Source organism: Polypterus senegalus, chromosome 7 (assembly GCF_016835505.1).
Source record: "Polypterus senegalus isolate Bchr_013 chromosome 7, ASM1683550v1, whole genome shotgun sequence".
In the NCBI taxonomy this organism is placed as follows: Eukaryota; Metazoa; Chordata; class Cladistia; order Polypteriformes; family Polypteridae; genus Polypterus; species Polypterus senegalus.
Window position 1 is genome coordinate 26,681,417 of NC_053160.1, and position 27,337 is coordinate 26,708,753.

Consider the following 27,337-nt stretch of genomic DNA (forward strand, 5'->3'; position numbering starts at 1 on the left):
GGAAAGAGCAATATTATTTATGGTTATGGAAGTGGATCATGCACTTTTGTGTAGGTACTGTGTTTAATAAACAAAATCTTTTATTTGAAGTCACTACTGTGTTGGGTATGTAGGTGTCTGAGGTTTGGGGGCTTGGTGGCACCCCCTACTAGTTAAAAGCTGTATATGGGGAAAGTATTTTGACAGGTACAACATGGACTGCAAAAGGCATTGGCAGCATGAGGGTCACTAAGTAACATGGGGGAGAATCTGATACATCGAGATTGCTGTAAGACCTCCTTACTACAGGACCAGAGGTATAATTAAAATAGCTACAAATCACAAATCTCCATTGCCATTAAAATCTAAAAAACAGAATTGTTTCACCACATCATGGATCTAAGAGTATGGCCCACAGTGTATTCATCTACCGGCAAGAAATGGTACAAAGTTCCAAATCATTTTTGCTCACTCAAACATACCGTGCTCAAATATTTGCTTTCTGTCTACCATATGCTCAGCTAAAGCGACTTGGCATGCAGTTAAAAATAAACCAGTAATTGGTTTGTGGAGCTTCTTTCCATTTCCTTTCAGCTTAGCAATATCACATAATGTGTGTTATGTTATTTTCTCAGTGTTTTCAGCATACATACTCCATGCTACAGGAAACACATAGCGAATTTAGCCATACCAATCAACACTCTGTTAATTGATCCTGCGAACGTCGTGACCACATGCATGTGACTCTTTCAAAATTGAAGGTTTTGATTTGATAAAAAATACAATACAGTACAATCAGTTCAGTTCAAATTCTCACATGTCTCTTTTTTGCATGCTCGACTAACACAAAATATGTGCCACTTTCCAACACTGTGAAACTCTCTCAAAATATAGTGCAGAATACAGCAGGCCAAAAGTAGCCCAGGCTCAGACCTTCCCAGTGCTGTGCTCCATGAGGTTGAAAATTCAAACTGAATTTACATGACATGATTATTTTTGGAGTGCCCGTCTCTCCGTGTGTCAGGATGTGAGCCTAAATATGATAACGCAAAGACTCAATCCAAAAGAATTCATTACTTTTACCTAACTGGTGGAACAACCTGCCCATCTCCATTCGAAATTCTGAATCTGTCAATGTATCTTGCTTGCATTTTATTCTGAGCTACTCACTTGTGGTGTAGCACTTTTTCCCAATTTATCCCCCAGACTGATGTTTGCCTGTTGACCCATTTTGTAAGTAAATTTGGATAAAAGTGTCTGCTGAGTAAATAAATGTAAATATGAAATATTATAATTTTTTGGTTTTGAGTGGAATTGCTTCTGTAGGTTTTGCTATACAGAGATAATAGTGTTTGTGCACATGTGTCGCTACTGCAGCACAGTTAGAGAAGGACAATGTCAGTGCTTTCAGCTAGGTATAATTTTTCCATTTCATTCCATTGTGCATATTTTACAGCTAAAATTAATGCTTTATCTGCATAAGTGGAAAAAATTATTGGTACTTTAGAGCTCATTAAAAAAGTGATGTATGCCTCCTAAAAAATGATACATGAAAAGAAATTGTCCTGTGCAGGTATACCTGCCTTTGATATGTCATTGAGTAAAGCAAAGTAAGTGTGAAAAGAGATCAAGTATTGTTTATTCTACAGAGATACAGTGGAACCCCGAGATACGAGTTTAATTCGTTCCAGCACTGAGCTTGTATAGCGAATTTCTCGTATCTAGAACAAACTTCCCCATTGAAAATAATGGAAATTCAGTTAATCCGTTCCGCACCCCCAAAAATATCAACATAAAAATCAATTTTCCTAACAAATAACACTAATAAATAATATATACAAGTGGAACCTCGGTTTGCAAGTAACTTGGTTTACGAGTGTTTTGCAAGACGAGCTAAATTTTTTAATTAATTTTGACTTGATAAAACGAGCGATGTCTTGCAATACAAGTAGTATGGATACACTTTGTCTGCTGAGCGTCATGTGAGCATAACTGAGCTGATGGTTCTCTCTCGTGCGCATCTCTCTCTCCTTATCTCTCTTGCTCGCGCACGCGTCTCTCTCTCTCTCTCTCCTTATCTCTCTCGCTCGCTCGTGCACCCGTCTGTCTCTCTCCTTATCTCTGTCGCTCGCGCACTCGTCTCTCTCTCTCCTTATCTCTCTCGCTCGGCACACTCTCTCTCTCTCTCTCTCTCTCCTTATCTTGCGCGCGCCTATCTCTGTCTCTCTCTCTCTCTCCTCTTGAGGGCAATCGTGTCGTATTCTCCGTCTGCATGTCCGCGATATTTTTGGATACGCTTGTACATCGAACTGCTACAGCGAAACAATGAAATCACAAGCGCACAAACGCGTAGATCCTCACGCTACGGGAGAACAAGGAACACTGAGTGAGCTGACGGGCTGGCAGCGTCAGCTTGGGTGAATCCCCGAGTCGAGGCGGATCGGGAAACGCGTCACGCATAACCACAGCCTGGCTCGTGGCTCGTTACGCGAGCCAATGCTCGTATTTAGATCTGAATTTTTCGCTCATACTTTCCTCTTATCTTGAATTTCTCGTATAGAAAGATGATCGTATCTAGAGGTTCCACTGTATTCTAAAATAGCTGGGACACATTTGTTGTTACCCCTAGAAAAGATCATAAATAACTGGATTAGAGTGATTTTTCAAACTAGCTGTTTTCTTTAATTCTTTAATTAAGAGTGCAATCAGTCATTCAGTCTGTTTAAATGTTGAAAAATAGTCACTCTGCTCTTTTGGATCATCATGTGTGTCTCACACTGAATTTGGACCAAAAAAAGCAAAAGAGAGTGTCACAGTAATAGTCGAAAGACATCAAAAAAGGTTTGGGGCAGCTGCCTGTATATTGTGCCCTGGCTGCAAATGGGTAATTAGATTGTGAGATGTTCACAGAACTGACTTAAGGTTGTAAAGATGGCGGCTTTAAAGGCCGCAACAGGAAGTTATGTCATCGGGACCAGAACAGGAAGTAATATCATCTGACCTGGAAGTGATATCATCAATGGACCTGGAAATGACATCATTGCTGATGCCAGAAGTGACACCATCAGTGGGGCCGGAACCGGAAGTCCTGTCATCAGTGTCACCGTAACTGTGCGGGATTTCCCATGGAAGGTCTGCAGAGGATTGAGAGAGAAAGTCAGAGCACCTCGCCACTCCCTGGTCTGGCGTGCAACTACTATTATTCAGGCCGTTTAGCTGTCTCCTAATCGCACATGTGTGACAAGAGGAAAATATAGAGAAGCATGTTAAAGGCAACGGTTGCAAATATTATTAAGGAGTTTAAGGCTCATGGCACTGTAGTCAACCTTCCTGGATGTGGCCACAAAAGAAAAATCGACCCCATAATAGGCAGAAGGACAGGGAGAATGGCAGACAAAAAGCCAAGGAGTATTTCCAAAGAGATACAAGCTGAACTCCAAGGTCAGGGTCCATCAGTGTCTGTTTTTTGAGTGACAGTGGGCTCAATATGCTAAAATGCATATTGATAAGCCACAATTCTACTGGGAGAATGTCCTTTGGACAGATGTGACAAAACTGGAGCTTTTTGGCAAGTCACATTAGCTCAGACAAAAAAATTAAGCTTTGAAAGAAAAGAACACCATAACTACTGTGAAACATGGAGGAGGTTCGCTTGTGTTTTGGGACTGCTTTGATGTATCTGACATGAGGTGCCTTGAGTCTGTGCAGGGAACAATGAAACCTCAAGACTATCAAGACATTCTGGAGTGAAACATCCTCCTCGGTGTCAGAAAACTCTGTCTCAGTCACAAGTCATGGATCCTTCAACAAGATAATGAGCCAAAATACACAAGAATGGCTAAGAAAAAAACACTGGACTATTCTGAAGAGGCCTTCTGTGAGCCCTGATTTGAATCTTATCAAACATCTATGAAAAAAACTGAAACATGCAGTCTGGAGAAGACCCCCTTCAAACCTGACACGGCTGAAGCAGTTCAGTCAGGATGAGTGAGCAAAGCTACCTGTTGACAGATGCAGAAGTCACTTTGAGAAGTGCAGAAATCGCTTATTTGCAGTGATGGCCTCTACAGGCTGTGCAACAAAATATTAGGCTAACGGTCCCATCATTTGTGTCCTTTGTGTTATTATTTGAAATATTATGTTGAATTAAATCCCTAAAGCAAAGTCTGATTTTTTGGTTAAATATAGAATAAACAATGATGGGTGCCAATTACTTTTATCAGTTTCAAATTCAGAGACAATTGTGGGCTCTTCTTTTTTCATGGAGGGGCACCAACAAATTTGTCCACATCTGTATGTGTTTGATATATTTTTCTATAGTTTAAGTCTCCTTCTGCTGATAGGGGGATAGACTTGTGAACTGAAAGTGAAAATGCACAATTTATTAAAGCTTTCAGTTTATGGTGTACACGTGATGTTTGTTTTTGGCCAGGTCGACCCCAAATGAAGTATGCTTTGCCCCATAGTGTCCATTTTTATTTATTGGAACATGTTAAAACTGCCTTGTTAAAATAATAATCATGGTACTGTGCTGTTGATGAACACAATAAAACTGTCTTTTTTCTAGTTTGCAGAAAAGTTTCAGGAGTTCAAGGAAGCTGCTCGAATAGCTAAGGAAAAATCTCAGGAGAAGATGGAGTTAACCAGCACCCCATCACAGGTGAGTGCCAAGGAAGAAATGATTTCGTTTAGCATGTGCTGTAATTCAGAAAATACAAATTGCTGTGATCTGCACTTTCATACCTTCAGGACTGTCAGCTGTAGGGGGTTAGCACAAAAGAAGAATTACTGATTGACACACTCGCACAACAAAACTGTTATTCAGGAAATGTAATTCCATTATACATTGTGACGGGCATTTGGCAGCAAGAGATGCAGAGAAAGGGGGGCAGCTTCCGAGGGAATAATCAAAGCTTTGATACAGCAGTCTGGCCATATGAACATTACGTAAGGAACTGTTGAAAAAGGCAAGCATTAAAAAATACGGTGACACACACTTGAACCCTGGTGAGACGCTGTTTGAAATATGACATCAGTGCAGTGAGTATTGTGTTAGAGATGTGATTGGATTTTAGGGTTGTGTTATACCCCCCTTCCCAACCTTCTCCAAAATGTACCTTCACGTTGAAAGTGAAACAGATGAAGGATCCGCACACTCACAAAGAATATATTTAAAAAGAAGCCAAGACTTATCTGGGTGGCATCATTATTCACAACTTTAGATTTTTTTGTTGTTGACTTTTTGTTGCCGGTACTTAGTTTGTATGTTTGTCCCATGTCTGCGTGAGCCTACTGCATTCCAGAAACGTACGTGTTAGGTTAATTGGTGATCCAAACATGGCCCTGCATGTGTATGTGTGACTCTGCCCTGTCATTCACTGGCATCTTACTTATTCTTGGTTCCTGCTTTGTGCTCAGTGCTGGCAGAGTTTAGATGAACACTTTCAGAAATGAACGGATGGCTGGCATTATACTGACACCTAACTAATTGTGAACTACTAGGGAGTGTGGCCTAGTGGGTAAGGCACTGCTACTTAAATCACAAAGATAATAGTTCAATCTGCACTTACTGTGTGACCTTAAGCAAGGCACTTCACGTCCTGGTGCCCCAAATGTTAAAAAAAAGTACAGAAATTTATCATATCTCTCTATTATAAAAAAAAAAAAACTTGGGACGAGACTGCGAAAGAGACGTGATCTTTTGAAGAGAAATCTTTGAGAGACAAAGACAGAGAGACACTTTCACTTTCTGCGAGACGGGCAGATCTGGAGGAGAAGACAAACAAGGCAGTGACTTTAAAACGTTCGAAATGCAGGTCAGGAGGTGCAAGTCAGCACCTGATCGAGCAAAGAGGAAGTAAAAAAACAACTGTTATTTGCTTCCCATTGTATCGCCGTTAAAGAGGAGTTTCAGAGGAGCGACCGCGTCTCCTTGGGGTGCATTCAGCCCCCCTCTCCACAACGGCGCGTAGCACTGGGTAGGCGAGCCAAGTGCAGATCACACGGCACGGCAGAAGCAGCAAGCCAGCAGCTAATTGAGCAAAGGGGGAGGATTGGCGAGCAGGGGGCAAAACCCCCTAGTTTTTTAAAAATAAATAACAAACAATAAAGGTTGTTTCTTTTTTATAGATAGATAGATAGATAGATAGATAGATAGATAGATAGATAGATAGATAGATAGATAGATAGATAGAAAAGGCACTATATGATAGATAGATAGATAGATAGATAGATAGCTAGATAGACAGATAGATAGATAGATAGATAGATAGAAAAGGCACTATATAATAGATAGATAGATAGATAGAAAAGGCACTATATAATAGATAGTTAGATAGATAGCTAGATAGACAGATAGATAGATAGCTAGATAGATAGAAAAGGCACTATATAATAGATAGATAGATAGATAGATAGATAGATAGATAGATAGATAGATAGACAGCACAGGGAAATTAAGACTTTACAGAAGTGCAAGAAAAGTATAAATGTTATAACAAACACAACAAACCAAACATACACAAGAACGTCTGGCTTGGATAATAAGATGAGAGCTGCTGCTGTCCATCACTTGCTTGTAGGTGTTTTACAGGTCATGTCACGGAGTGTATTAATAAGTTTAAATTATTGCATTTACCAGCTTTAGTGCACTTCCCGGTGAGCATGTGCAATCACTTGTATTATTTAATTAGTGTGGAAGCGGCGCAGTAATTTAATAGTGTCAACTGAGGTTCCCAGAGTGTAAATTGGAAAGGGGAAGTGCTACATGAGGGAAAACTAGCAACAGTGAGAAGAACATGAATGAAAGAAAAGAACAGTTTGAGGGTGAATTCTGATCTGAGAGTGTCAGGACAGATGGCATCAGCTGTGCTAAGCAATGTGCAGTTTCAGGTCTGTGGTTGTTGCAAAGTTCTGTGATGCTGTAGAATTCTGGTTTGCTGAATTACTTTTAGGGAACAGAGGAGAATTGCGGAGTCACCGCAGGAATCAGGGAAACAGTGTATGGACAAAATCCGTAGTGTTGTGGCATGGGTATGGGGATTTTTGAGGTTTTCATCACAGACTTGTTATTGTAATAATTTAACTTTGTCAACTGAAGAGTTCATGACGCTGAGGTCTTCGCAGAGGGACTATTGGATGCACTGTGATGCTTTAATTCTCCGTCCTTTAATAAATAATGTAATGCCTGCCATCTTACTTGCTGCTGTTCCATCTAAGTCATGAACTATAAGATGCTCCAACAAGGGTGTCCATTGAATGTGAGCACCGTGGCCTCGTAAGGTGTCAGTAACACATTGTCAGATCTGTCCAGTTGTGCCACATGTAACATTTGAACAGAGCAGGTCCAGCTTGTGGTGTCTACAAAAGGAACATGCTATTTCTTCCAAAGTTTACCTGATTGAAATCTTCAGCATTCTAGGGTCAGAATGATTCATTATGAAAGTGTTGGATAACAGAGTGAATCGTTTCTGTTTTTGAACTAATAAACATTAACAAGGATGATTAACTTATCTCTCTGGACAGTAACAATTCGTCCAAATTATTTTAAAGTGATTGAATATTCCACATTATTTGGAGGCAGGCCAGATCTGAAACCTCTACAAAGTACTTTTATCTTCGCTGTGACTCTTCAACCTTTCCATCCTCAGATGAGCTGCCTTTCCATTGTAACAGAGCTCCCTAGGCAATAGTGATCGCAGTGCTACCAGCTGGGTATGGGAATATTTATTTATTTATTTATTTATTTATTTATTTTTTTATTTATTTATTTATTAATTTTATTACAATCAATACATAGCAATCAAGTTTTTACAAAAAAAAAGAATTATGCTAAGAACAGATCGATCCCCACCCTTGAGAGAGAGAGCAAGCCAAACGGTGTAAAATTTAAGGCTTTTAAAAATACCTAAATCAACAAATTCTCTGTGCTTTATAAAATCATTTCAAAATATTACTGATTAGATCCTGCCATGTTTTGAAAAAGTCTGCACAGATCCTCTAACTGAGTATTTGATTTTTTCCAATTTTAAATAATATAACACATCAGTTTCCCACTGACTTAAAAGAGGAGAGTTTGGGTTCTTCCAGTTTATCAGAATAAGTCTGCGTGCCAACAGTGTAGTGAATGCAATCACAGTTTGTTTGTCTTTCTCCACTTTAAGACCCTCTGGAAGAACCCCAAACACAGCTGTTAATGGGTTAGGAGGGATTGTGAGTCCAAGACTGTCTGAGAGGTAATTAAAAATTTTTGTCCAGAATAATGTTAATTTGGAGCAGGCCCAGAACATGTGACCTAGTGAGGCTGGGGCTTGGTTGCAACGTTCGCAGGTTGGATCATGCCCTGGAACATTTTGAGAGTTTTAGTCGAGACAGATGTGCTCGATATATAATTTTGAGTTGTATAATTGTATGCTTTGCGCATATGGAGCTTGAGTGAATTCTCTGCATTGCTACTTTCCACTCCTTTTCTGATATATTAATTGAGAGGTCATTTTCCCAGTGTCCTCTTGGATCTTTGAAAGGAAGGGATTGTAAAAGGATTTTATATATTGTAGAGATGGAGTCTAACTCCTTGAAATTGAGCAATAATTTTTCCAGCGTGGATGAGGGTGCAAGATGAGGAAAATCTGGAAGGTTCTGTTTAACAAAGTTCCTGATTTGAAGATAGTGAAAGAAATTTGTAGCTGGAATGTTAAATTTGGAACGTAATTGTTCATAGGATGCAAAGACGTTGTCTATATAAAGGTCTCTAAGCAAGTTAATTCCAAATTTTTCCAGATATTAAAACTGCATATGTTTGTGAGGGTTGAAAGAGGTGGTTCTTTTGCAGGGTGCCACAGAAAGAAGCTTCTCCGTCTTAAAATGCTTTCTACATTGGTTCCAGATTCTAAGTGAGTGGAGCACAATTGGGTTATTAGTGTATTGCCGATAACGTGTGTTTATTGGAGCACAAAGCAAGGAATACAAAGAAGTACTGCAGGATTTTACTTCTATTGCGGTCCATGCCTGTGTATGTTCTTCTATTTGTGTCCAGGTTCTTATCGACTGTATATTTGCCCCAGTAATAAAACTGGAAGTTAGGTAGAGCCATGCCCCTTCTGCCTTTTGTCTTTGTAGGGTCGCTCTTTTGATGCGTGGATGTTTAGAATTCCAAATAAATGAGGTTATTGTTGAATCTAATTGCTTAAAGAACGATTTATTAATGTATATTGGTATGTTTTGAAATAAAAAAAGGAGCTTAGGAAGAATATTCATCTTAACAGTGTTAATTCTTCCAGCTAGTGTGAGATGAAGGGTTGACCATCTATGCAAGTCTTGTTTAATTTTTTCCATACAGACGACGAAATTTTTTGATAAAGAGCTTTATGTTTACTTGTGATGTTTACCCGAGGTATTTAAACTGTTCTGCAATGATAAAAGGAAGGGTGTCTAATCTAATATTATATGCTTGCGAATTCACCGGAAAGAGTACACTTTTATTCAGATTAATTCTGAGACCAGAGAGCTTTTGAAATTCTGTGAGTGCTGCTAAGACTGCAGGCACAGAATTTTCTGGGTCCGATATATACAGTACCATGTCATCTGCATATAATGAGATTTTCTGTTCCAGTCCTTCTCTGCTAATCCCCTTTATCTGATCAGTATTTCGACAATGTATTGCCAGTGGTTCAATGGCAATTGCAAACAGCAGTGGTGACAAAGGGCATCCTTGTCTTGTGCCACGTTCTAGTTTAAAGTAGTCTGAGCAAATGTTATTGATGCAAACTGAAGCTTCTGGGTTAGTATACAGTAATTTAATCCATGCACAAATGTTCGGGCCAAACCCAAACTTCTCCAAAATAGTAAAAGGTATTTCCATTCAATCATGTCGAATGCTTTTTCTGCATCCAATGATAATAATATTTCTGGGGTGTTTGATTTAGTTGGTGAGTATATTACATTAAACAGGCGTCAAGATTTGAAGATAAGTGTCGGCCCCTAATAAATCCAGTTTGGTCTTGTGATATTATTGAGGGGAGCACTTTCTCCATCCTTCTAGCTATGATTTTAGAGAGTATTTTAACGTCGTTATTCAGAAGTGAAATTGGTCTGTATGATGCACATTGTAATAAGTCCTTATTTTGTTTTGGAAAGACAGTGATTAGTGCTTGGCGAAAGGTTTGTGGAAGAGATTGGTTATCTCTGGCTTCTGTAAATGTTGCTAATAGGAGGGAGCTAGCTGAGCGGAGAATTTCTTGTAAAACTCTGCAGGGTAGCCATCAGGGCCTGCTGCTTTTCCACCTTGGAGTGACTTTATAGCATCCAGTAATTCTGATAATGACAGAGGTTTATCGAGCTCCTCCACACTAATAGCGTCAATTTGTGGTATCTGTAATTTATCCAGAAATGCATTAGATTGTATATTGTCTTCTTTAAACTCAGTAGTATATAGGGATTTATAGTAGTCTCTAAAAGTGCACATTATATTTTTGTGTTCGATGATTTTATCTCCATTCGTGTTAGTAATTACGAGATTGCGTTGCGCACTTCTTGCTTGTGAATTTGTTGCGCTAAAAGCTTATTAGCTTTCTCTCCATGTTCATAATAATGATGTCTGGATTTGTAAATTAGTTGTTCGGTTTCTTTAGTTGTCAAGAGGTTTAATTCTGAATGTAGAGCCTGCCTCCTCTTATGTAGAGTCTCGCTTGGTAGTCTGGCATGTTCTTCATCTATTTTAGTAATTTCGCTTTTATCTCTGCTACTTTCTTCGCGGATTTATTTCTGTGGGAAAGATATGAGATAATCTGTCCTCTTAAGAAGGCCTTAAGAGTTTCCCAGAGTGTTCCTGCAGAGATCTCAGGGGATGTATTTGTCTCTAGAAAGAATTCAATTTGTTTGGATATAAATTCAGTACAATTCTCGTCAGCTAATAGAAGCGGATTGAGACGCCATCTGCGGGTGAGTGTATGGGGCTTAGTAATTTCAGCTCCAAGATCATCGGAGCATGGTCTGAAATAACAATAGCATCGTATTTACAAGATTTAATCTTAGGCAAGAAGTTATTATCTATAAAGAAGTAATCAATCCTTGAGTAGCAATGATGTACTGGTGAGTAGAAAGAATATGTTCTTGAATTTGGGTTTAAAACCTCCAGGGATCTGATAAGTTGTGATCAGTTATAAACTTTGTAATTATCTTTGCGGTGTTAGTTGCGTTCCCCTGTGGAGGAAGTCTTATCTAAAAGTGGATTTAGAACACAATTAAAGTCCCCAGCCATTATAAGTTTATGAGTGTTCAGATTGGGAATGGATGCAAATAAATTTTGTATAAATTCCTTATCATCAACATTAGGTGCATAAACATTTATCAAAATCATTTTACAGTTAGATAAGTCTCCCATGACCATCACATATCTCCCTTCAGGATCCAATACTACATCTGATGCTACAAATGGTACTGTTCTATGTATGAGAATTCCCACCCCTCTAGTTTTCTTTGTAAAACTAGAATGGAACATTTGGCCAGTCCAGTCTTTTGCAGCGGAACTGATCCTTACTTAGTAAGTGGGTTTCCTGTAAAAATACTATTTTAGCATTTAGACCTGTTAGGTGAGAAAGTACTTTCTTTCTCTTTAATTCGTGATTCAGGCCTTTAACATTCCAGCTTACGAAGTTAACTGTCCCATCATGGAGACACTGATTCTGAGTTTTTGGTGTCATATTATAGTCTTAACTGGAAGTGAAATAGTTTAGGTCTTAATTTCCTATTCCCCAAGAGTTGTTGCCATGCAGCTTATTATTACGTTGATAGTTATAATTATAAAGATTGAGATGATAGATTAGATATAGATCAAGCCTGCTCTCTTTCTCTTCCCCTTAACCCCCCACCCTCCCTTTTTGCCTCCCCAGGTGAGGCTAAAACCCACTTCATGCAGTCCCAGTCCTCTGACATACCCAGAGACAGAGCACGTCCAAAGCACATCAAGCCCCCATGCAGTGGCGCTTTAAGGTTAAAAGATAGAGATATCTGTTACCAATATAGTCTTTAAAAGAGGAAAAAAAAAAAAGAAAAGAATTTTGCACTTAATATATATATATATATATACACATACACATATACATATATATATATATATATATACATACATACATACATACATATAATCTTCATCAATTTTAGTGCATTAAGATGATATCCCCAGATAATAAACCCAGGTGATGGTGTTAAAGATGTGTCCAAAACAAGCATAACAAGTCTTAATGCAGTAATAGCAATAACAGCAAACCAAGGGTATGATATTGAACAGTCTCATTTAGGGTACACATGAAATAATTAGAAAAGAAAAAAAAGAGGAGGAAAACGTAATTAAGCACAATAAAACACAAACATTTAGCCCTAGTAATACTAAGTAATGATAAGTAATAAGTAAGTAATAATAATATAAGAATATGAGAATATATGCTGATAAAAACCCGTATTTTAAAACAAATAGATCAGACAGTAGATTATTAATCCTAGCTTTATCATTTACCGCCATGACTCACAATTATGTATCAGAATAGTCCCGGATCAGCTTTCTTAACTCATTTTCTGCCTCCTCCTTGCTAGCGAAAACATAGAAATGCCCTGCCATTCCACTTTCAGTTTTGCGGATACAGGAGGCCGTATTTGACATTGGCTTGCCGTAGCAGCTGTTTAATATTATAGAAGGCGGCGCTTGATAGCTGTTGCTGGAGAGAAGTCAGGGAAGACGCGAATTGGCAATCTTCATATATAATATCTTCCTTTTTTTCCTGAGGAGTTCCATCACCTCTAACTTAAATGATAATCGTTCAAAACGGACTATAAAAGATCTTGGTCGGGTCTGACGGTGTTTGATCAGCGTCGCGTAAGCCGCTGCTATCTCAGATTCTGCTTTAAAGTCGCCCCCGATTATTTTAGAAAAAAGTTCAGTTGCGAATTTCACCGGGTTTAAACTTTCTCGATTCTCCGGCAAGCCTTCAATTCTGACATTATACCTTCTATTCCCATCTTCTAAAGCAGCCAGTCTGTCTCCAAGTTTTTCTCCGAGTTTTTACATTCAACTGACATTTACTGCTCTTTCCTCGGCACTGGCAGCTAGATGTTCGGCTATTTCGATTCGATTCGTGAATGTCTCACTAAGATGCTCCAATCGATCAGCAAGCGTGCTCAGTTTAGCGAGTTTTTCTCAATGCGCTCTTCAATTTTACCCAGCACCTGTCGAAGTTCAAGCTGTACCTCTTGACGAAGCCTTTCATTTGCCTGTTGGATTTCCTGTCGCAGACATTCATTGGCCTGTTTCATCTCCTGTTTCAGTCTCTCATGTGCCTTTGCCGTTGCTTTCTCATTAGCCTTCTCGCTTTTCTTTATATCTTGCCTGAGGTCAGCGAGCAACACTTTCAGTTCAGATAGCTCAAATGTGCCTTCTTGTACCGTAGATGAAGCAGCAGACTCTGCTGAAGCCGGTGTCCCCGCTGCTCCCGTCCCGCGTGATTGCGTAACTGAAGCCGCGGACCTCCCGCCTTTTCCAGTTTCAGGTAATCCTCTCAATCGGCGAGCTATCCACATCTGCACTCACGATCGCACTTTCGCTCCCCTTTTCGCTCTCAGCAGGCGACGATGTAGCGGACCGTGGTCCCGAGGAGTCTGTACTTTCGCCCATCTGATCCAGGTCTGTCTCTGAGAGGCCGTATCTCGAACTAGGGCTTGCTGATCGCAGCTTGGATGTAGCTTTAGTCTTCGATTCTTTCGGACCCCCCTTCTTGTTGGCCATGTTTATATGTGTTTACATATACTGTAGCGGTCCCTCTCGGGTTGAATAAATACAGGATATCTCAGAATAATAAGCAAATAATATGAAAAATAGCACCACTGCTAGCGGAGCTCCACTTCAGACGTCCATCTCTCGCATCGGACGAGACCAAAATGGGAATATTTAATATAACCCACTTCACATTCCTTCAGGTCTGTTATGATCATAGATGTTGTAGACATAAGGAATATCAGATCCTTTACTCCCACCCTGTGACGTCTCTCAAGCTCACAGTTTGTCCGAAATACATTTGAGATAAGCCAGTGCTTGGGTTTGCGACGACAACAGCATATCTTCATTTAAAAAGTCAGTTTAAAAATTTATAGTGACAAGCCAGATACCAGATCACATCTAATCTTAACATTAATAATTAATAATTGTTAAAACATAAAAAAAAAAACTAGAAAAAAACAGAGAGAGAGAGAGAGCTTCTATGAAAGACTACCATGCACATTTATTCCCTAATGGCTTCAAAGAGCCATGTAATTTTTGGACTCACATGGCTGTAGACACCCAGCAGGTGGTGTCTTTCTTTTGCCATGTATGTAAATCTGCTGGTTTCAGTCTGTCCTCAGCGTACAGCACTAATCTGTATTGTCCTAAAAGTTGATGAAAGAGACTCTCTTTTAATTGTCTCTGAAGATTGTATTTTGCTGAACTTTGGTAAAGCGGAGGTAAAATTCATTGTGAAGTGGCAACTGTGATTCTGGAACAGAGGAGGCCTGTGTTATTTGACATTTTTGAAACTTTTCTGGTGTGTTAATGATGCTGTCTGAATATCTCACAGCACATGTGGCAGCAGAACTGATGTAAGTGTCTGCCTTGTGGAGCAGCTGGCTACAGATCTGAAGCTGTGCCCATAAGTTCCTGGCTTACAGCCTTCTCTCCTAGAATACTTGAATCATTTGAACCTCAGCATGGCTCTGTGTTGGACATTCTGGAGCCCCACTAACTGAAGAGGATACAGCTTTCCATGCATCCATTTTCGTAACTTACTTGATTATAAATTTGCTGTAGTGGGGAAGTGGGAAACTGTCTAGAATAAGCAGGCACCATGCTGCGTGTAGGCCTTCAGAATTTCAGGCGTTTTAGGAATACGAGTATAGGTGCCATCTATGGTAAGGCATTGAGGCAGCTGCTTCCCAAACCTAAAATTAATCACGGAGCGTGTTAGAAATATCATAATGGTAGAAATGAATTGGAAAGTCCATACCAGTTGCGTTCAAGTCCATATGTTGCTGCATACATGTAAAAGTGTCACAGTTCTGATTTTTGGGTCATGCTAATTTTCATCTCTTATGCTATGCTAGTTCATGGATTCTTCTTCGTCTTCTTCTTATTGTTACTATTATTTTTTATTTTATTATTTCTGGATGGGCAGCATGGTGGCGCAGTGGGTAGCGCTGCTGCCTTGCAGTTAGGATGCATAGAGTTTGCATGTTCTCCCTGTGTCTGCGTGGGTTTCCTCTGGATACTCCAGTTTCCCCCAACAGTCCAGAGACATGCAGGTTAGGTGCATTGGCGATTCTAAATTGTGCTTGGTGTGTGTGTGTGCCCTGCAGTGGGTTGGCACTCTGCCTGGGGTTTGTTTCCTGCCTTGCGCCCTGTGTTGGCTGGGATTGGCTCCAGCAGACCCCCATGACCCTGTAGTTAGGATATAGCGGGTTGGATAATGGATGGATATTTCTGGATTATTATTTATGTTTTGTAGCCTGTAACTCGGTGCCCATGTATATGAATAAAGATAGCTGGGGGTGAGGAAGATAGAAATGCTTTAAAAAAATGAGCATGCACATCCATCCACCCATTTTCTAAAATTTGCTTGTGTTGTGGGGCCAGGAGCCAGACCCCCTCCTAGCAGTACTGGCACTGGCAGATACCCTGGCACACAACAAACTAAATTGCTTGTCTTTTGGATGTGGGTAGCAATCAGAGTTCAAGAGAAAACCACACAATGAAATGGGGAGACCATGCAAACTCCGCACAGATAGTTGTCTGAGCAGGATTTGAATCCAGTACTATAGAGCTGTGAAGAAGAAGACCTAATCACTGTGCCTTCCATATACTGTATGCACAAAAACTTACAGAGTTTTATGAAGATCTCAGCCTGGCAGCTAATAGTGTAAAGAGTTTTTGGTAGGCCAGTAAAGATCTGATCTCAAAGAATGCAGCACAGAAGAAGGAGAAGATAATGCAAACATGAGTAGATAGGGTTTATTTATGTTTTAGTGGGGAGTTAGGAAGCCATATATGGGAATGTTTGATTAAAAACAATATCAAAGATTTGTGGTGTCCCCACTTTGTTGAATTGCCTCCATGTTTTTGTTAATCTAAATCCTTTAGTGACAGTCTTTATTCTGATAATCTTAAACAAACACTTAACTCTGTTTTGCCTTCCAAAATGAAATATCATTGCCGTATTCATGTATTTCATCCATTTGATAATGGATGGATGACTTGTGTGCCTTAGTTGAGTGTAGGTAGCTGAACTGGTTGCCACTTCCCCAGAATCTTGGTTTTGAACCTTCTCGTAAAGACACATTTTTTATTAATTTGCAGTTCTAAACTGATCCCATATGCTCTGTGATCAGTGGTGTAGCTAGAGTTTGTGCCACTCGGGGCATGGCGGTGCTTCAATTTGCCGCCCTCCAACATATCTGAATATGTTAATCTATTTAAATAGAAAATTAACAACAACAACATTTATTTATATAGCACATTTTCATACAAAAAGTAGCTCAAAGTGCTTTACATAATGAAGAATAGAAAAATAAAAGACACAGTAAGAAAATAAAATAAGTCAACATTAATTAACATAGAATAAGAGTAAGGTCCGATGGCCAGGGAGGACAGAAAGAACAAAAAAAAAACATTCTACCTAACATAAATGAAACAGTCCTCTTTGGATTTAGGATTCTCACAGAAGGACTTGATGATGATGGTCACGTAGACTTCTGGCTTTTAATCCATCCATCAATGTTGGTGCATCATGATGCTTTGAGTAGGTGGTGGTGGCGCAGGCTGTCACCACAAAGAAACCGGAAAAAGAAACAGAAGAGAGAGTTGGGGTCAGTACGGATTTTAGAGCCACTATGAATAGTTATTGTGATGAATTGAACATACAGAGTATCAGTATTAAGTTAAAGTGAAGTTATGAGAAGGCCATGTTAAAGTAATGTGTTTTCAGCAGTGTTTTAAAGTGTTCTACTGTATCAGCCTGGCGAATTCCTATTGGCAGGCTATTCCAGATTTTAGGTGCATAACAGCAGAAGGCCGCCTCACCACTTCTTTTAAGTTTTGCTTTTGGAATTCTAAGGAGACACTCATTTGAGGATCTGAGGTTACGATTTGGAATATAAGGTGTCAGACATTCCGATATATAAGATAGGGCGAGATTATTTAAGGCTTTATAAACCATAAGCAGAATTTTAAAGTCAATCCTGAATGACACAGGTAACCAGTGTAGTGACATCAAAACTGGAGAAATGTGTTCGGATTTTCTTTTCCTAGTTAGGATTCTAGCAGCTGCATTCTGCACTCGTTGCAAGTGATTGATGTCTTTTTTGGGTAGTCCTGAGAGGAGTGCATTACAGTAATCTAGTTGACTGAAAACAAAAGCGTGGATTCATTTCTCAGCATCTTTCAACGATATAAGAGGTCTAACTTTATGTTTCTTGAGTGAAAAAATGCTGTCCTAGTGGTCTGATTAATATGCGATTTAAAATTCAGATTATAGTCAACAATTACCCCTAAGCTTTTTACCTCCGTCTTGACTTTTAATCCTAATGTATCCAGTTTATTTCTAATAGCCTCATTGTATCCATTATTGCCAATCACTAAGATTTCAGTTTTCTCTTTATTTAACTTGAGAAAGTTACTATTCATGGGCGGCACGGTGGCGCAGTGGTAGTGCTGCTGCCTCGCAGTTAGGAGACCCGGGTTCGCTTCCCAGGTCCTCCCTGCGTGGAGTTTGCATGTTCTCCCCGTGTCTGCGTGGGTTTCCTCCCACAATCTAAAGACATGCAGGTTAGGTGGATTGGCGATTCTAAATTGTGCTTGGTGTGTGGGTGTATTTGTGTGTGTCCTGCGGTGGGTTGGCACCCTGCCCAGGATTGGTTCCTGCCTTCTGCCCTGTGTTGGCTGGGATTGGCTCCAGCAGACCCCCGTGACCCTGTATTCGGATTCAGCAGGTTAGAAAATGGATGGATGGAAGTTACTATTCATCCATTCTGAGATACAAGTCAGACATTGTGTTAGTGAATCAATAGAATTGGGGTCATCAGATGCTATTGATAAGTACAGCTGTGTGTCATCAGCATAGCTGTGGTAGCTCATGTTGTGCCCTGAGATAATCTGACCTAACGGAAGCATGTAGATTGAGAAGAGCAGCAGACCCAGGATAGATAGAGCCTTGTGGAACACCATATCGGATATCATGTGTCTTTGAGATGTAATTCCCACAACTAACAAAATATTTTCTCCCTGTCAGGTAGGATTCAAACCAATTTAAGACACTGCCAGAGAGGCCCACCCATTGACTAAGGCGATTTCTAAGAATGTTGTGATCAATGGTGTCAAATGCAGCACTCAGATCTAGGAGCATGAGAACAGATAAATGGCCTCTGTCTGCATTCATCCACAAATCATTTACTACTTTAATGAGTGCAGTTTCTGTGCTGTGATTTGTTCTAAAACCTGACTGAAATTTATCAAGAATAGCATGTTTATTTAGGTGGTCATTTAACTGCATAATGACTGCCTTCTCCAGAACTTTACTTAAGAAAGGCAGGTTAGAGATGGGTCTAAAGTTTTCAAGAGCCGAGGGGTCAAGATTATGTTTCTTAAGAAGGGGTTTAACTACAGCAGACTTAAGACAGTCTGGGAAGACCCCCGTATCTAATGATGAATTTACTATGTCAAGAATATTGTCAATTAGCACGGCCGATACTTCTTTGAAATAATTTGTTGGTATTGGTTCAAGTACGAAGTATAGAGAAAAATTAAGATACATTTTGCATAGATGTATTCATATACAGTATAGAGAAGCAGCAATAATTTTTCACATATAATTATTTATAAGCATCAACTAGACAAGAATATAATATAGATGCACTGATAAGCTGTGTTCTGATTATGAGTTTCATATAATTACGCTGCGAAAACCAGAACCAGTGTAGTGTACCAGTGATAGGTGGGGATGTTTTCTGCGCAGAGGAAGAACACATTCAGTTTGATAACAAAACGAAATTATAAATTGTCAATTAGTTGTTTATCTTCCTAGACAATATTATCGGTGTAATATTTATGTTTGTTTTTGCCTCATAAATCTGAACTGCTGTGTCTGATGTCGTCACAGAAGGACAGTCTGAAAATCATTTTTGAAGCATTAGTGGATAAATGCCAGTTTTACCTTTTTCATTCATGAGTGATATTTTTCTGAACCCTGCTGCTTACACACAAATTGTGTTGAGCCTTTTGTCCAATAATGCCGCCCCCAGAAATGTGCCACCCAGGGCGGACCATCCCCTCCGCCTGCCCATAGCTATGCCACTGTCTGTGATGAACTTTCACCACTTTGCAGGTTGACTCCTGCTTCCTATCTTGTGGCATTGTGGTCAGAGAAATGGATGGACATTTAACCATTATTAATGCTTGCAATTTTAGGGCTGGGAACATCTCAAAATCATAAACTTGAATAGCAAGGTATGTTCAGGGATGTGGTCTTTATTTGATATTGAGTATTTGACTCTTCTGATGCAGCTTTAACAAATTGAGAAGGTTGCAATCAATGCACTGAAAAGCCATAGTAGAATAAAAATGAAAATGTTTTGAAATGTAAGAAATTAAAAGCAAAATTAATAATTAAATGGCATAAGCTAAGCATATTCAGGCCCAGTGCCAGGACTTGGATGGGAAAGCGTCTGGGAAAAGCTTGGGTTGCTGCTGGGAGAGGTGTTGGTGAGGCTTACCCTGTGGTCTGAATGTGGATCCCAATGCAGTGCTGGGGACACTGTGCAGTAAATATGGCAGCATCCTTCGGAACAGATATAAAATCAGGTCCTGATTCTCTGTGGTCATTAAAGATCCTTGGGCATCCTTCATAAAGAGTAGGGTGTATTCTGATGCCCTGCCAAATTGGCCATCATGGCCTTGTCCATTCCGACCCCCTAATCATCCCTGTCTATAATTGGCTGTCTCTCTCTCTCCACTTCACCTAACAGCTAATGCATGGTGAGCATAGTGGTACAGTAATGGCTGCCATCACATCTTCCAGGTGGGTGCTACACAATTGGTGCTGGTTGATGTGGTTCTCTTCTGTGTATGAAAAGTGCCATATAAATGTAATTAATTATTATTACGTTTTAATTACAACAAGAATCAATATGACTGCACTGATCAGTAAATAACACTTCCATTGAATTCCAAAACCCACATAAATGTCTGGGTGGTCAGAATATACCAAAAGACCCCTTTATAAAGGACAGGCGTGCCATTTTTGAAGCCACAGTTGTTTTTTCAGAATCATAGCATGGATAAATTTGCCCCAGAGGTGGGTGTTGTTATGTGAGGCATTATGTATCATTTGAAAAATAACAATCTTCCCCAGTGACTTACAATGTCAGTCTAAGTACACTTGAAACAAAAGGCTTAAAACTTTACTGAGTATTGTTTCACACCTTAAGATTGCACACATTTTGGAAAAATGTGTACAGTATATCTTTTTCCTATCTCATCATGTCAAATTTATTCTCCTGGTGAGGGTCAAGATGGCAGCATGTCAAACAGGTCACCCAGACTTCCTAGTTGCCAGATGTAGAGTCCAGCTCTTCATTCCAGCTGTCCAGGGCAGCAGCCTTGGCAAAAAACATAAGAAGTCCACCAAGACAGGCATCAGCTCCTCCTGACCCCATCATGGATAAAGTTGAGTGAGAAAATGGATGAACATCTGAGTGTTTCTAGCTAAAGATTTGTAGATGCTGTGGAGTGACCTACATTTTGCATTATTGATAGTATTGAGTTTGGTTTTTTTTTGTTTTTTTTAAACTTTAATCCAAAATGATCTGCTCTCTTGTATCAAAGCAGTGCAGCTTGCTGACATGGCATTATCGTCTGTGCCCCAAAGCTCAGTTCAATGTGTTCCTTTTTGAATTATGTAAGCACATTATGTATTCATTTATTTATTTACACTTGCTTGGCACTTGCAAATTTGTGAAATTCTTTTGGCCCAAATGGAGGAATATGCAGCTGTTGCGTACAGAAAGCCAATTTAAAGAGCCATTTTACTGCCATTAAATGCAAAGCCTAATGCTTGTCATTTTGAAATCAGGCCCCTTTCTTTATGAAAACAGCACCTGCACTCCTTCATACCACTACAATCAGGTCTCTAACTGCAGTCCTTACAAGTCATGACATTTTCTGTAGTTGAGTATAATTATGAAAGAACACACAGCAGGTTTTCTAAACCCACAAAGTTGAATATCATTTTTTGAAAGCAACAAGCTGAAAGTGCCAAGAGACACGTATTTAAATAAAATGCAACATTGGCTTGTAACATTAGGAAGTCACCGAGAAGTAACACCTTTATACAATACTGGATCAAAGTTCTGTGCTTTCAAATAGGTATTCTTAGGTGCTGTCTACTCAATTAATGATTCTTTTTGATTTCTCCAGACCACTCCTGTTATAACATTCAAAACCCACTTCATCTGGTCCAGGGTCACCAGCAGACAAGACCTGATACTGGCAAGAAGCAACCCTGGGCCAGGCACCAGTCGTTGAGAGGGTGCACACACACACACACACAGGGCCAGTTTGAAGCATCACGTAACCTAACCTGTGAGAGCAGAGCCCATGCAGATGTGTGACTACACACGGACAACAATCAGGTTCTGATTTTGAACCCAGGACAAGTGACCCATGAATCAGCAGCATTGACCACTGTGGTACCTACCTACCTACCTACCTACCTAGATAGATAGATAGATAGATAGATAGATAGATAGATAGATAGAGAACTATAAAATGGATAGATAGAAAAGGAAATTCAAATTTTTAACGGAAGCTCTTTAAGGAAATAAATACTTAAATACAGTAGAGTCTTGCTTATCCGACATAAACGGGCCGGCCGAACGTCGGATAAGCGAAAATGTTGGATAATGGCAGTTGTTAGGAAAAAACCTATTAAATGTCAAGCTATGTTATAATTTTACACAATACGAACATAATAATCATGTTTTACAACAAAACAACAGAATAAATTAACTGAAAAATGAACTTATAGTAACAGAATTGTCTGACGTTAAATACAGTATGTACTGTACTTAAAAAGTTCAGTCCTGTGATGATTTAAAGATATTTTTGATTGTAGTCTGCTTTCCTGACAAGTGCCGTTTCTTCACTGTGAAGTCTCGCCATCTTTGCAGCATCATTATGTCGATTCCTGTAGCTTCTTCTTGTTGCTCAATGTAATTAATTGCAGTTTCTAGAGCCTTAACTCCGTCACTCATATAGTCAACATCCGTACGAGCGTATACTGTTTACTACAGCATTGTGACTGCGTGTGTGTGTTTGTGCTGTGACGTGTGAGTCCCCGTCTTGCACCCGAAAACTCGAAGCTGAGTCTCAGTACTTTTAGCAACACCAGCTGTATTCAGCTTGAAACAGCAACAGCGTGGTTATTTATTTTAGAGGGATCTGCCATTCTCCTATACACAGACACAGCAGTCAGGCAGGGTCGGGGGGAAAGTAATACTAAGCCCTGCGCATTTATAATGTTCCTTGTTCCTTGTATCACTCATCAACGGCAGGCGCTTATAGCATGTCCGCGATCTTTTCGGATTGGCTTTTACATCGAACTGCTACAGCGCTGGGAGACTGCAATTGCTTTAGGACGCTCTTCCGCATGTCGTCCCGTTGGGTGGAATCCCACAAGAGTTTAGAAATTCACTCACACCAGCCATGATTCTTTTCAAAGGTAAAGTGCAGGTTAATTTGCTTTATGTATTTTTACTTTATATTTTGTATTAATCATTTTTATATGAATAGTTTTGGGTTGTGGAATGAATCAGGGGAGTTTCCATTATTTCTTTTGGGGAAATTCGCATTGATATACTGTATGAGTGCTTTGGACTGCAAGCACATTTCCAGAACGAATTATGCTCGCAAACCGAGGTTCCACTGTAATTAGCAGCAGCAGAGTCGGGAGTTCTTGTTGCCGATTGATGCGTATTTTTTGTTTGTTTTTTTTTGCGGTGGGACGTCAGATAATATGGAATGTTGGATAAGCGAAGGTAGGATAAGCGAGACTCTACTGTAGATAGATAAATAAATATATATATACACACACTATGGTCTGAACACTTATCAGAATGACTAAAAATGAAATAAAATTTAAAAAGGAAGCAAATATCTGCCTTAGCAGTCACAGTTACAGTGAGGTGCTATACAGGCATATTGCTGTTGGTCTAAAGGAGCACTGTGGCATTTCTTGATTCACTTTTGATAAATGATTCATTGTCTGAAAGTCCACAGTGTTAATGTGATGTGCACAATTGTTCATAATGGCATTCAATTTTGTTTTCATTCACTCCTTTGCTACAACCTCCAGGGGGTCCAGAATGTTTCCATGTCCCATAACTGAGCCTGCCATATTAATTAGCTTGTTGATTCAGTAGGCCTCTCTTGAGGTCGTGTTACCAGCCCAGCACAACACAGCACAGAGAATTACACTGGCCATCACAAAGTAGTAGAAGATGTGAAGGATGTCACATTCCACATTAAAGGAACACGGTCTCCTAAGTAAAAAGTGCCTGCTCTGCCTTTTTTAATATAGTTTCTCTGTGTTCCAAGACCAATCCAACCTGTCATTGATGTGGACCTCCAAAATACTTGTAGGAGTGGACCACCTCTGCATTCACTCTTTGAATAGTGACCAGACATAGAGGCACTTTGGTGCAGTGAAAATCAATATGTGTTTTTTTTTTGGTATTGCTGATGTTAAGATGTAAATAATAATATTATAAATTAATCAAATATTGCTTCTTAAATGAATGTTATTGAATAACCTGTTTGTGTGTTATGAATCTCCATGTAGACACCCTTCAACTAAACTGTTAGCCAAATTTATTCCCCTATTGGACATTAAAAATAATCTTGAATTAGTCAAAATTAAAGATACAGTAGGAATTTCTATAGTTCTACAAGTTACACACATCTTCAATTGCTCACTTGTAGCAGTTACATTAATCAGTCTCGAAAATGTGTCCTGGCAATCCTCAGATTTAGTAAGTATCTAGAGCTGATGCTTGTTGACAGGGGCATGAATGAATGGAACATAAAAGAAAAAGAACCGGCCATCGTGACTGATAACAACGCTGTTATGGAGCTACTTCAAGGCGGCTGCTTTGTTCACATGCTCACAATTTGTATCGCAGGCTGCTCTGAATATTCCAACAATTGCCTGCTTGCTTGGTGCGTTGTAGGGTCTCTTATCTTTACAGATAAAAACTGCTATAGATTCTGTTATTTTTGGGCACAAGGCAAATTAAACAGAAGCTTGGAGCTAAATGCTGTCTCCAATGTAGATTTAGGCTCTATTTGTTTGAATGTCGACTGAGATTATCCACTCAATTGTTCCAAATTAACTTCAAGTTGAGTTTTGAAGGTCCTAAAGTCCTACTATCTACCACATTACTTTGTTCTGCTGATGTTTGTTAGCTTTTTCCGTGTGTCTGTGGTTTTCTTTATGAAGGAAAACTTCCTAATGTTTGTGATGAAATTTACCGTAAACAAGTTTCCAAATGTGTTGCCGTGTTCTCGATGGGCTCATTTTAAAGTAACAGCCTTGATCCACTGCAATACTTCCCATTTTAATTTTAAACACTTCAATCATGTCTTACTGAAAAGGCTCAGCTCTTCTAATCTTTCCTCATAATTCATCCCCTGTAGCCCAGAATCAGCCTCATCGCTCTTCTCTGGACCTTTCCTAGCACTGCTATGTCTTTTTTGTAGCATGGGAACCCAAACTGCACACAGTACTCCAGATGAGGCCTCACCAGTGTGTTATAAAGTTTGAGCATAACCTCCTTGGGCTTGTGCTCTACACATCAGGACGCTATATAAGCTAACATTCTGTTAGTCTTATTAATGACTTCTTAACACTGTCTGGCAGTTGATAGTATTGAGTCGACAACGAGTCCTAAATCCTTCTCATGTGGTGTACTTTCGATTTCCAGACCTCCCATTATGTATTCAAATGTAACATTTTTACTTCCTATTGTATAATGCTTTACATTTACTTATATTAAATTTCAACTGCCACAATTATGCCCAAGCCTGTATGCTTTCTGTAATGTTTCAGCAGATTCCAGATTATCTGCCAATCCACCTATCTTGGTATCATCTGCACACTTAACCAGCTTGTTACTTATATTCCTCTCCAAATCATTTATATATATTAAAAATAGTAGCGGCCCGAACATTGACCCCTGCTGGAGACCACTTTTAACATCAGCCAATTCTGATAAGGTTCCTTGCACATCACCCTCTGTTTCCTGTGTCTGAGCCATTTTTGCACAAATCTTCTTACACTGAGCTCCCACTTTTTTAGCTCTTTTATTTTAAAAGGTGTGTACTATGCTAACCCTGAAATAGGCAGGCTGTGAATGACTCTAGGTGTGTATGACAGTGCCTGCAGGTATGCCATCCCGGACTGAGCTATGCCTTGCGCTCTACACAAAGGTTCCATCTCCTTTGTAATACATGATACAAATTGAGAAGTTCTTAGTTTTTATTATCTGCTATTTTGCAAATACTCAGTTAATACAGTTATATTTACGTCATAATATTCATGGACAGAGTGAGGCATAAGCTGACTGTGTGCCTAATATGGAACATGACTATGTGACTCCTTCGAGTGATCCATATTCAGTCCCCACCATCTTCATTATGAATATGATGTATCTGGAGCTGTAATGTGGGGATTGTCATTTTAAATATCAAGTTTTGCACAATTTTTTCTCTCTTTGTTCTCTAGGAATCCACAGCAGGAGACATTCAATCCCCTCTGACCCCAGAGAGCATCAATGGCACTGATGATGAAAGGGCGACCCCTGATGTTACACAGAACTCTGAGCCAAGAGCTGAGCCCACGCAGAACGCGTTGCCATTCACACACAGGTAATTTGTGCTGACAAGAGGAGGTTCGTCGGGGGCCCTAGCAGTTCAGCTTAGAGATCTGCATTGGGACTCTTTGTTCTGCTGATGTTTGATCTCTTAAGCTAACCCCACTTGGGACCCGGCTGTTCCTCGTGTTATTGGTGCGGAGCTTTAAAACATGTTTGATATTGAAAGAAAAGTGTAACAAGGTGAACTCACAAGGGAGCGTTGTGTTTATTAATTTCATGTATTTCTATATGGAAAAATAGCACTCCATTCAGAATTTTCATCTTTCTGCTGTATAGCTCTTTTACTGTAGGTGTATGTTTGTTGAGGATGAAGATGCAAAATGTTTCTTCTGGGGAAAAAAAACATAATAATTCCACCAGTGCGGAAGCAGATTTTTTTTTTCTTATTTACTGTTCAGTAAACCTCATTCACTTTTCTGAAGGCAATTTATCCAAAGTAGCAGCTGCTAGGTGTCATAACTAGAGCTTGAAAATTCCATTGAGTTTTCTGCCTGCGGTCAGAAACAAACAAAACACCATATACTGTTTTTCAATTAGCTCCATCTTAGTGCATAAATAATAAAGCAGCTGCAATGTGCAAGGAGTCTTAACTCTTATATACTCTCATATAGATCAGACAGAGGCTGAATCTTGACTTAAGGTTGTGCTTATTCTTGGTACTTTCTGTTCCATTTGCCTCTTAGTTTTTATGCCTTTGGAAATTGTTTTTATAGATGAGTAGGGTTCATGAGCACAAGACATAGTTCACTTTGAGCACAAAGCCGAACAAGAGCGGCTCTGGCTGGTTTGGTGTGTCTCTGCAATCGGACTGTCACCTCAGTTTATGTTACGTGTTTTGTGTGATGTGGAAGATAGGCCTGCTTTGGAGCCGTCTACAGACCTACAGTATTTATTAAAGAGTACAGGAAAGGCATGTCTATTAGCAAAATAAAGAAAGACTGAAACACAAGCAGTAATTACACAGTACGCTTAAGCAAAGGCACTGTGGGTAGGGACAAGTGTAGTGAGGCTATAATGGAGCAAAATGGAGATGAAGCCTGACTGGTCTCTAGACAGAGGGACTTCACCTTTACCTTGACTGGCTAAGACTGATGTACTCTGCCCTCTAAATCCAGCAGCCTAAATTTGCATCCAGCAGGACTAAGTGAGTCCACACAACCCTTGCAGGAGTGTAATCTGAGCATATTTCTCACACTTAGGGGGCTCATCTCGGATTCATTCAGTTGGGGAGATACGAGTGTAAGTGAGGCTGAAATGGAGAAACTCCACTGTGAAAGAAAGAGGCCTTTACAGCCAGAAGCTCGACTGGTCACTAGACAGGGGTACTTCTCCTTTAGCTTGACTAGCCATACTCTGCCCT

The 27,337-nt window shown here is 39.7% G+C and overlaps 1 protein-coding gene across 1 annotated transcript in view; it reads left to right on the top strand.

The window, feature by feature from the left end:
• Positions 1-27,337, top strand: part of homer1b (homer scaffold protein 1b) — a 254,861-nt gene that overhangs the window by 185,850 nt on the left and 41,674 nt on the right. Inside the window, exons 4-5 of the mRNA XM_039758379.1 lie at positions 4,547-4,639; positions 25,827-25,969. Of these exons, the coding sequence (XP_039614313.1) occupies positions 4,547-4,639; positions 25,827-25,969 (236 nt within the window). The remainder of the gene's footprint in view (positions 1-4,546; positions 4,640-25,826; positions 25,970-27,337) is intronic.